This window comes from Garra rufa, chromosome 25 (genome assembly GCF_049309525.1).
Source record: "Garra rufa chromosome 25, GarRuf1.0, whole genome shotgun sequence".
Classification (NCBI taxonomy): Eukaryota; Metazoa; Chordata; class Actinopteri; order Cypriniformes; family Cyprinidae; genus Garra; species Garra rufa.
In genome coordinates, this window is record NC_133385.1 from 11,940,731 (window position 1) to 11,952,976 (window position 12,246).

Here is a 12,246-nt window from a genome sequence, read left to right on the forward strand (position 1 = left end):
AAATACTGTAGGGCGGGACTTGTGCTGTCCACTGTGATTTGATAGGATATAAACAAATCAGGCTGTAATACTATTGGATTTTATTGGACTTAATATATAGAAAAGAGAAAAATGTTAACTGTTATTAAAATTATATAGGGTTATTTTGGACTCCTTTAAAGGAAAGCAGTAAGACAGAAAAATATATGAATATTAAATCAATATACAGTTCAGGTCTGCAAAATGTAAATTATTTGATCAAAATAAGAGGGATCATACAAACTGCATGTTATTTTTTATTTAGTACTGACCTGAATAAGATATTTCACATAAAAGATGTTTACATATAGTCCACTAGAGAAAATAATAGTTGAATTTATAAAAATGACACCGTTCAAAAGTTTACATACACTTGATTCTTAATACTGTGTTGTTACCTGAATGATCCACAGCTGTGTTTTTTTTTGTTTAGTGATAGTTGTTCATGTTTGTCTTGAACAGTTAAACTGCCCGCTGTTCTTCAGAAAAATCCTTCAGGTCCCACAAATTCTTTGGTTTTTCAGCTTTTTTGTGTATTTGAACCTTTTCCAGCAATCACTGTATGATTTAAAGATTCAACTTTTCACCCTTAGGACAACTGAGAGACTCTTGTGCAACTATTACAGAAGGTTCAAACGCTTACTGATGCTCCAGAAGAAAAAAGGTGAAAACTTTTGGAATTTGAAGATCAGGGTAAATTTAACTTATTTTGTCCTCTGGGAAACATGTAAGTATCTTCTGTAGCTTCTGAAGGGCAGTACTAAATGAAGAAAAAAAAAAAGATATTTAGCAAAATAAGAAAAATGTACACATCTTCATTCTGTTCAAAAGTTTATACCCATGGCTCCAGCATCAGTGAATGTTTGAACCTTCTGTAATAGTTGCATATGAGTCCCTCAGTTGTCCTCAGTGTGAAGAGGTGCATCTCAAAACCATACAGTCATTATAGGACAGGTTAAATTACAAAAAAAAAATGCTGAAAAACCAAAGAATTTGTGGGACCTGAAGGATTTTTCTGAAGAGCATCTGTTTAACTGTTCAGGACAAACAAGGGACTCATGAACAACTATCACTAAACAACAACAACAAAAAAACAGCTGTGGATCATTCAGGTAACAACACAGTATTAAGAATCAAGCGTATGTAAACTTTTGAACAGGGTAATTTTTATAAATTCAACTATTATTTTCTCTTCTGGACTATATGTAAATGTCTTGTATGTGAAATATCTTATTCAGGTCAGTATTAAATAAAAAATAACATGCATTTTGTATGATTCCTCTTATTCTGGTAGAATTTACATTTAGCAGATTCTGCAAGGTGTATGTAAACTTTTGACCTCAACTGTTTTATTTTTGTGCATTTTGCAACTCAGATTTGCAGATTTAACTGAATTTGTTTTGTTTAATCATTCAAATAATGTATAGTCCTACAAAGCTATTATTATCAGTGCATGCAAGCAGAGAATAGCATCACGAGAGGGTAGCGTCATTTTACCACATTTTTGTACGCATTTGTCTATTCAAGCGCAAGGAGACGCGAAAAAAAAAATCAATTTGGGGCTCATGTGTTGACTGTTATTCGCATCTTCTTGTGCTTGAATGCCTTAAAATCACATCAGAAATCCAATGCTATTTTGAACCCCTTTGACTTTCATTATGTATTTATAATATCTTCATTGTGCTTTGTGGTTAGCTTACTCTTTTCGAATTCTACTTAAATGCATCGAGTCATCTCAGAGATAACATTAGGTTCACTTTTATGCAGCTTGTGACACTAGAAACTAGATGAAGCAGAAATGAAAAAGAAAAGGCCCTCTTTTGAACTCCTTGGTTGTCCTCGCCGATTATCCACCCGGTAGCATTGGTCAGGTCAGAAAAGTTGTCTCCGAGGCTGCGAAAGTTTTTACATTTTGATGAAAAAATCAGAAAAACATTTCTGTCTTTAGAGTAACACGAACTGATGTATTATTCAAAATAAGAGCAGAGATTTATTAATCAAGTAAAAAAGGATGCATTTTGATGTCTTATCGTGTTGAGACTATAAGCACAAAGAAAGCTGTTTATATATTTCAAAACAGACATGGGGGATTTAGAGCGGGAAAGAATCAGAGATTATCTCACAGATCAAGGGCGGACTCCTTTCCAATTTAGAAACATTTTAGACGCGTCACATTCAGAAGCTCAATGCACAACCTCAATGCAAACACATACAGTGGCTTTTCACATACCAAGTACCACTGCTGGGGGAATTTTGGATCTGTGGGTTCAGCATGAATGTCTCTCTTACGTCTTCTCTTGGCAATCTGCTGCTCTGCCCAAATCACCTAAAAATAAAACACACACACATACACACACACACACACACACACACACACACACACACACATTAGAGGCAATATTGCAAATATTACACACCTACATCGTTGTAAATCACACTCATCTTTATTTTCACCTTTAACTAGAGACGTACGTCCCTTCTGTACAGCTTGTCCTCACTCTAAAAATACCCACATTTCACACTATCCTGCGCTGTTCGTTTCAATCTGCTGTTTTATGGTTTTTCGTTCAGCTGTGTGAGTGAGCGTGTGTGTGTGTGTGTGTGTGTGTGTGTGTGTGTGTGTGTGTGTGTGTGTGTGAAAGAAAGAAATCGATCTCTTTAATAACAATTTTTGAATAGACTGACTCTTTTGTTGCTATTTCTATGTCTAATGAAATTTTAGTTACCATCTGAGACAAACACTTACATGAAACATCACTTACAACTGCATTAAGTCTATTGATCTATCAAAGTGCAATAGAGAGTGTCCTCTGAGAAGTGTTTTGTGTGATGAGACAGACATGGCTAACATACAGTGCACAGACATTAACATTTGCATCTGAGGTATTAGCAGCGGAAGCTGAAATCTAATCAGGAACCAGAGACTTATGGACATATGAAGTGCTCTCTCTGCAAAACAATTGTTTTAAATGAGCTTAACGGTCTACAGGGTCTCTGCCTTATATACAGGATTCATTTTACAAGGGGATGACCAGAGAGCCTACTGATTAAATCGATTAACTCTTACCTCTTCTCATTCTTGTATCAAAAAAATGGTAGGTTAGAAGAACCTTCTTTCTTGGAAAAGACACCTGTACGTGAGTGTGGCATTTCAGCACAATGCATTGTTTATATAATTACATGTGTGCTCGCAGGCTGTAATTTACAGTACTGTCTTTTTAATTTTAGTGTCAGTGGGAAGAAAACCAACCATCTGTTGGTTAATAGATGGATGATTGTAGCTCTGTGAAAGAACATGCAGTCAAGACACCTTTATACTGCCTTGGACTCACTGACATACTACATACTGTCTAATATGCAACTGAATCACTCAAATGGAGTGTTTATTTTTTCATGAAGCAATTCAACTGACTGACAAATCAAATGAGAAGATGGTTTGAATGATGAATGGAAGCAGCCAACTAATTTCCGCAGTGAATTGCCTGTGATTACTCCCTCACTCAATGAATGACTCAAAACGAGAGCTTATGTTATGTACTTTTTGAAAGAAATATTAACATGCAAACTGAGGTTAATAAAATTTAAATCATTTGACTAACTGTTTTGACAATATGTAGCTAGAGATACATCAGTTTTAGTGTAATAAAATAAAAATAAAAATATTTAAATATATATAAAATATAGCAGCAAGCAGTGATTATCAGGGTTCAAGTGATTTAAGGCGTTTAAGCACATATGAAAAAAATGCCACATTTATTAAGCCTGTAGCAATCTAAATTAATAATAAAAAAAGCATTTTTGGCAAATCCAGGTCATTTACCATAGAAATATGATGTTTTTTTTACCGTTTATGACTGTTATAGTGCCATCTGTGGTCCAATCTCCCTAAAACTTAGCATGCTTGTTTAGAATTTAGAATTGTTCAGAATCAACATAACCTTTTTGTGAAGTTTTGAGCTTTTGTTTAGGCTTTATAGGCTTTTGGGTATATTTGAACAAGCCCCTTTATAAACGACCCTGTTATAGCTTCCCAAAGGGTACATTTCAACATTTTTTGATAATTATTGACCTAGAGAGTCCAGAGAATTAAACTGCAGTGGGGTTTCTTTCCAGATTGAGTGAAAAACCTAGGACTAGTTCACAAAAATATATATATATTTTTTTTTTCAATCATTTAACAAACGGTTTGATTGACAGCAGTGGTTCTAGAGGTAAAGTTATTCAGAATCAGGAGGTCTATCATATGATGTAAATGTCATGTGTATGTGTGAAAAAAATGCACAATATACAATCATTTACGCCTATGGAAAATGTGATATTGCCCCCTAGTGGCCGATTTTTTTTTTTTTTTTAAATTCTCACTGAACTTTAAGGCCATGAGTCAAACAGGACCACCGAGTTTCGTTCTGATCGACCTCCTTGATAGACCTTCTCTAATAGGTGCTCAAAGTTCATCGGTCTATGGCGGCCATGTTTTTTTAGATACGCAAATGTCCTTACAGCCACTTGTGGCACTTTGGAGCAAGGCTGTGCGTTCCAATTTTTATGTTTATAGGACAAACGGTTGCATAGTTTTATTATTTATTATGTTTTTAGTGCCACCAAGTGGCCAAGCTCCGCAACTTTTTTCATGTGACCTCAGATTCAGCTCTTACATGCAATTTGTGAGTTTGGCAAGGATATCCTATTCCGTTCAAAAGTTATAGCCATTTTAGTAAAAGCGGCAATGCCGCTTTTGAAGGTTTTGGCATCTATATGCGACGGAGAGTCGAAATTTCAACTTTTTAAAATAATTATTAATATTCACTCTCCAGAGAATCTACCTACAGTGGTTTGGTTCTGGTTGGGCGAAAAACGTAGGACTAGTTCGCAAAAGTAGGTTTTTAAAAAAATGCAAAATACCCAATAATTTCGCACGGAAATATTTTGGAGGCGAAGGGTTAAGGAGTTATGAGCAATTTCGTACTTTTGATCACTGTAGAGTTCTTGTCAGGCCGATTGGGGCAAGCCTTGGTGATGCTTTAGTGGGTGTGAGTACTACCATCCCTCCAAATTTCAAGTCTCTATGACTTACGGTTTGGTCTGCCTGATCACTTTTATGTAGAGATTGCTAATCCTTGGCTTTTATAACCATTACAATAGGGTTTGAAACCCTAAATATAAATTGTATGCTCTCCAAGGCTGCATTTATTTTAATTAAAAAAATTAGTAGCCATTTCTCCAATCTTCAGTCACATGATCCTTCAGAAATCATTCTGATACAGTATGTATCAAAAAAATCTGTTGGAAAAATTATCAATGGTTGTCTACAAAACAAAATGCAGCTTTATTATATTTGTTTAAGCAGCACGCGTTTAGCTAGTGTTCTGCTGAAATACGAGGGTGACTTCATGCTTGAAATCCTTTGAGGAAGTCGTCCTTTACGCCCTTGTTTTGCTGTAATACCAGCGCTGGGCTAAATTTATCATGAAAACAGCAAATGTGGAGCAAGGCCAGGTCAGATTTGGAGGAAGAATGCATTTCCTGTTCCTTTGACGTCTTGCTGCCCTTCGTTCCACAGCAAACTTCTGAGAAGTCCACTTTGACTTTTTTTGCGAGGGAATGAAATTCCGGTTAGCGAGGTGGAAGACGCTCACGTACCTGCATTCAATTTGGTATAAATTCCCATCGCTGGAGGGAATGTGCTTACAAGCGGCAGCCTTCAGAAATCTGCTTCATTAGCATAAAACCGTGCTGACCTCGGAATGCAGAGCAGGCGATGCGTGTGTGCGTGTTGTACGCGTGAGGCTTGTGCCAAGATGAACCCTGGCAACGAGGATGCCTGACCCGCCGCAGCAGAAACGGGCCCCGAGCGGAACCCTGATGCTGTTAGCCTTGCATAAATAGAGGCTAGCACACATGGGAGCAACAATCCAGCTTGTATCTTCCCCTCTCTCGTTCGCCGCTGTCATGGATCAGTGTTAGGAGTCATCCGGTCTCTTTCGCTGGCGTCTGGTGGGGTCTGGGAGGGCATCGGTATTAGCCATGTAGTTGCATCTCCGGAGTGTGCACTGAGTTTTAACTAGTGTCTGAAGCTTCAGAGAGTGAAGATAAGAGGCTTGTCAGCAGGAGATCTATGGAAGCCTGCAGCCAGCGGCCCAAATATTCAGTCGCTCGGGACGCCTGTGCTGCTCTCAGATAACTTATCGGCATAGCCAGAGTCCTGCACTTCAGTACTACCACACACACACACACACACACACACACACACACACACACACACCAACAACACCTCATACACAACAATAATCACAGTCACTCAAGCATCTGAGACTCTGGCCCAACTACTTTGTCACGGCATGCTAATGACCTCTCCTCCCCTCTCGTCTGGCCTCCTCTTGTACCATTTCCTCTTCTAATGTCTCATCTGTTCCCCTCCCTTCTTATTGCTCTTCTGGCCTCAATCCTTTTAATCTCATCACTTCCTGCTTTGTCAGTTTCTCTCTTCTCTTGTCCCAGTTCACCACATCTTCTCGCATCATGTCTCCTATCTTTTCATATTTTCTCTTTTTATTTTCAACTCTTTTCCTCTCCTTATTTCATCTCCAACCTTCTTGTCTCACCTCCTTTGGTCTATTGTCTCTTCTTTCCTGCTGCCTTGTCTTATCCCGTCTCCTCTCATTTCACCTCTTCTAGTCTCCTTTTTCTCCTTGCCTCTTATCTCATCTCTTTACTTTTTACTCCTTCCTCCTTTACTCTTTTCATCTTGTCTTCTCCCCTCTCCTCTTCTCATCTTGTGTCCTCTCATCTATTCTTGTCTCCTCCTCTCCTCTGCCTACTTCTCCTTTCTCATCTTCTCTTCTTTCTTCTCATCTCCTCACCTCATCTCTTCCTGTCTCATCTGTTCCTCTCCCATCTGGTCTCTTTCCATCCGGTCTACTATCCTTTCATAGTTTCTTGTTTCCTCCACCTCTTTTCACATCTCCAACCTTCTTGTGTTCTCATTTAGTCTCCTTTTCTCTTCTCTAGCTTCCTATTGTTTCATTTTATGTCCCTGCTATCTCCTCTTTTTCCTCTGCCGTCTTCTCCTCCCCTCTCCTCTCTTTCAATATGGTCTCTTTTCCACTCCAACTGTCTCATCTGTTCCCTCCCTTCTCATGTTTCCCTCATTTCATCTTCAACCTTCTTGTGTTGTCTCATCTTGTCTCCTTTCTCATCTCTAGTTTCCTATTGTTTCATCTCATGTCCTCCTGTCTCCATTTCTCTCCTTGCCCCACTTTTCTTTTCATCTCTTTTCATCTGCCCTCTTCTCTTCCCTCCCTTCTCATTTTTCCTCCATCTCTCTTCACATCTCCTCTCATTTCATCTCCAACCTTCTTGTGTTGTCTCATTTAGTCTTCTTTTCTCTTCTCTAGTTTCTTGTTGTTTCTTCTTATGTCCTCCTATCTCCTTTTCTTGTCTTGTCTCATTTCTTTCATCTCTATTTCTCTTCTTGCCCCACTTTTCTTTTCCTCTCTTCTCATCTCTCCCCTGATATCTCTTTTTTCCCACTGCCCTCTTCTCCTCCTCTCTCTTCTCTTTCAATGTGGTCTCCTCTCAGCTCCAACTGTCTCATCTGTTCCCTCCCTTCTCATTATTTCCATTTCATCTGTTCTCCTCTCTCATCTCTCTTACCATTTCATGTGTTTCAAATGCTTTACATTTTCTCTTCTTGCCTCCATCTCTCATCTCTTCCTCTCCTATCTTGTCTTGTTTTATTTTGTCTCCTCCCATCTGGTCCTTTAATAGTTTCTCTTTTCCTCCACCCCTCTTCACATCTCCTCTCATTTCTTATCCAGCCTTCTTGTGTTGTCTCATTTAGTCTCCTTTTCTGATCTCAAGTTTCTTATTGTCTCATTTTATGTCCTCCTATCTCGTCCCATCTCCTCTCATCTCTAATATCTCTCCTTGCCCCACTTTTCTTTTCATCTCTTCTCATCTCTCTTCTCATGTAGCACACCTGAATCCAGCATTTGGGTAGGAGTGTAAGTTTTGTAGAGATGTAGAAACTATTGAACACTTGTTCTTGAGATGTTCGAGACTTGGAAGTCTTTTTAGGTTGCTTAATGCTTGGTTTCAGGGTTTTAATGAGGAGTTTTCCTATAAGGTTTTTATTGGGGGGCTCAGATATAAAGTGGTAGATAGAGGAAAAGTGTGTTTATTAAACTATTTAATTGGTATGGCAAAACTTGAAAAACAAGGAATTAGAACTTAGTTCAATAAATGCAGAAGTGTATGGTAAAAGGAAGGATAAAAACATTTTTTATATTATAAATTGATTAATAATGTTAAAAGCTTTTTAGGAATTGGGGGTATTAATGAGGTTTTATGTGTTACTGATGATGGAGTTTTATCTTTTTCTTTTTAATTTCATTTCATTCTTGTTGAGAAAATGTTATAAATCTTTTGTTAATTAAATTTGTTAAAATAAAGATTTGTTCAACCTCTCATATCCAATGTGTTCCTCTCCCATCTTGCCTTGTTTTATCTCGTCTCCTGGTCCTGTTGTCCACCTGGTCCTTTCATAGTTTCTCTTTTCCTCCATTTCTCCTCACATCTCCTCTCATTTCATCTCCAAACCTTCTTGTGTTGTCTCATCTACTTTTCTCGTCTCTAGTGTCTTGTTGTTTCATCTCATGTCCTGTCTCTTTTCTTTTCTTGTCCTGTCTCATCTCCTGTCATCTTCCCCTCTTTTCTCTTTCAGTGTGGTCTCCTCTCCACTCCAACAGTCTCATCTGTTCCCTCCATTCTCATTTTTTCCCATTTCACATATTCTCCTCACTCTCATCTCTGCTACTTTTGTTCCCTTTCATCACCTCTCGTCCCATCTTGTCATATAACTTTTCATACCCTCTCCTTGCATCGCTTCTCTTTTCCTTCATCTCCAACCTTCTTGTCCTGTCTCCACTCTCCCTGTCCTCTTGCAATGTCTTCTTTCAACTCGTATCCAATCTTCTCTCCTTTCATCTCATCGCCTCTTAATGTGCTTCTCTCTTCTTCTCTCCTCTTTTTCCTCTCATTTAATCTCTTCTCATCTCCTTTCTTCTTGTTATCTCTCTTCCCCCTCCTACCTTCTCCTTTTTCTTTTGTTCCTTCTCTCATGTCCTCCCCTATAATCTCTTCTAAAGTCTCATCGCCTCCCACCCTATGTTTTTATTTTTACTTTACCTCCCACCTCACTTCTCCGCTTTATCATTTGTACAGTCATGTTTGTGAGTGATTCTGCATGTGGCTCGTCTTTACCTGTGGCTCGGCGTGCAGTCGGACATGAACCCCACGATGGCCGGACAAAGATCTTCTCACAACACTCCTGTGCTGGAAATTATAATAATCCCCGAAAACCTGTGGACACAGACGCACACACACAGAGGTGATATATTAGAGTGCTGTTGCAAAGGAGTCGTGTCTTACCCGCCGTACAAGGTCATATGGTCTTACACTCCAGAGGGAAACACACTCATTAACTCCAACACCTGCTCACAGACCTGGCCATCTCTCTCTCCAACACACACACATTCAGGGCAGAGCTGCAAAGGTTCAGCCGCATACATTTATCTCTTAAAGCCCTAATACAAAACACGGAACAAATCCAAAAACACACACACCCTAAAAAGAGCTTCACACTGAGAGAAATTCTCTGAAAATGATGAAAGGTGGTTTTTTTCATAACACATACACACACGGTGTGACACAGTGACAAGTGTGAATTATTTCTTTGCAATTTCAGGTACTATCTACACACAAAACAGAGCAAAATACACACATACACACAACATAAAATGTCAAATGGTGAATAGCAGGAGGGATGGAGAAGAAAAGACTCTCTTTCATTAATCTGATACAAAGAAGCTGTGATTTTGTTATGCTTTGGTTCAATAAAGCAGCACATAGAAGTAGAAATTTCACTGTGTCTGGTCCGCCATACACTGATGTGTGGGATCTGGCGCTTAGCCGGGCAGCTCATAACCTTGTGTACTTTGAGCTTGTGTGTGCGTATGTGAGAGAATCATGCCTCTATCATTACTCATCTTGTTCTGTTCCCAGTAGAAGGCTCATAGCAACTTCTGGATGGCCGAATACCCACACATTTCTTTCAGAAGTGACGTCAATGAATAGATCCTGCACTATACAGTCAAGTGTCTCCTTGCTAAAATGACGTTCATTTATCAAAACGCTTCCCTGCTGGGCTTCTTTTCCCCTGCTGCTTCCCTGCAGACGGCGTCTCTTGGTTTCCTTTGCCGTCTCCGTCTCTCTAACTCTCCATGTCCTCGTGATCAATAACATGACCTCTGCTGCCATCATCTACTTGTCTCGCTGAATCTACAGAGGTTTCCCCCGGGATCATACGGGGACGGAAATGCTTTCCGAAACCAGCAGGACTCACCGTGAGTGTCTGAAGTGGGTAAATTGGGTAAAGTCGTGCTCGGTGTTCTGAAACCTCTCAGAAAAGAAAAAAAGAGAAAACATCACAGATCTCATCTCATTAATATCTCAGTTGTGTCTCCTAGACAGCTAAAAGAGACTTTAGTGTAACAATCTCTAGAAAAGATATCAACAATGTCACAAACTGCTCCAGCTACAGCCAGCAATCAAAAGTCAGAAATGCCAACAGATTTCTTATTCAATTCTGCAGAGAGCAAATTATGTGTGCTTTGATATTCATATTAATTTTAGAGCTCTGTACTCTTACTTTATGTCAACCAGTGTTTGCTGAGCCGCTGAATCTACAAAGCCACGGCAAAAGAAATTATATTTTGTCTGAGTTATGAGTTTGCGGTCTGACTTGAATGTGATGAGATAAACAGAGCGGGGTACCATAAAAATAATAGTAAAACAACACATGTAATCGCCTGCACACAAAAACAAATACCAGTGTACGTGGCCAGTGTAGTCCAATTCAAGAACAAATTACTCTTTTGAGACAGTTTCCTTTAATAAAATGCTCAAAAACGTTCAATCGTTGGTTGGAATCTACTAACAAAATACTACCAGAATCCATCAAAGACGAGTATCTTGTACCATGCAAAAAAATACAATAACACAATTATAAAAATAAAAAATAAAAGAGATGGATCATCCAAAAAGGAAAATTCTGTCATTAAAACCCCCATGTCGTTCCAAACCCGTAAGACCTTCGCTCATTTCAGAAAAAAAAGGTATTTTAGATGAAATCAAGAGCTTTCTGACCATGCACAGACCAAGAAAGGTAGTAATGGCGTTGATAAAATACTCCATATGACAGTGGTTCAACCATAATTTTAAGAAGCTACGAGAGTCCTTACTACCTTTGAACATGTCAGTTGCATTGCTGTCTATGCAGTGTCAGAAATCTCTTGGAGTTCATCAAAAATATCTTAATTTGTGTTCTGAAGATAAACAAAGGTCTTACGGATTTGGAACGAAATGAGGGAAGGTAAGTAATTAATGACAGAATTTTCATTTTTCAGAAGCCAAAAGTGACACCTGTGCTGGCCAGGAGGATAGTGAGAGGTAAAAAAGAATCCAAGGATCACCACCAAGGCCATCCTGATGAATCTGGGCTCTCCTGGTGGCAACATCTCAAGGCAGACAGTCCAATGGACACTGCACACCACTGGGTTCCAAAGACGCAGACCAAGGAGGACACCACTTCTCCAGATAAGGTACACAAAAGCCTGCTTGGCCTTTGCAAATGCTCATCTGGACAAAGAAGAAGACTTCTGGTCTTCTGTTTTATAGTCAGCTGAAACAAAAATTTAATTGTTTGGCCACAATTATGTAGCCTTCATTTGGCGTAAAAAAGGAGAAGCCTTCAACTCTAAGAACACCATCCCCAATGTCAAACATGGTGGTGGGAACCTAATGTTTTTTTCCTAAACCTAATGGGGGGGGGGGGGGGGGGGGTTTAGCCGGTGGACCAGAACCTAATCACAGTAAACAGCACCATGAAAAAGGAGCAATACATCAAAATTCTCAACAACAACATCAGGCAGTCTGCAGAGAAACTTGGCCTTGGGCACCAGTGGACATTACAGCACGACAACGACCCAAAACACACAGCAAAAGTGGTGAAGAAATGGTCAGCAGACAAAACATTAACGTTTTGCAGTGGCCCAGCCAGAGTCCTGACTTAAATCCAATTGAGAATCTGTGGAGGGAGCTAATGATCAGGGTGATGGCAAGGAGACCCTCCAACCTGAAAGAGTTGGGGCTCATCGCTAAAGATGAATG

The 12,246-nt window shown here is 39.3% G+C and overlaps 1 protein-coding gene across 1 annotated transcript in view; it reads right to left on the bottom strand.

The window, feature by feature from the left end:
* Positions 1 to 12,246, bottom strand: part of furinb (furin (paired basic amino acid cleaving enzyme) b) — a 167,764-nt gene that overhangs the window by 98,208 nt on the left and 57,310 nt on the right. Inside the window, exons 3-4 of the mRNA XM_073831446.1 lie at positions 9,280 to 9,378; positions 2,249 to 2,344 (exon numbers count right to left, since the gene is read on the bottom strand). Of these exons, the coding sequence (XP_073687547.1) occupies positions 2,249 to 2,344; positions 9,280 to 9,378 (195 nt within the window). The remainder of the gene's footprint in view (positions 1 to 2,248; positions 2,345 to 9,279; positions 9,379 to 12,246) is intronic.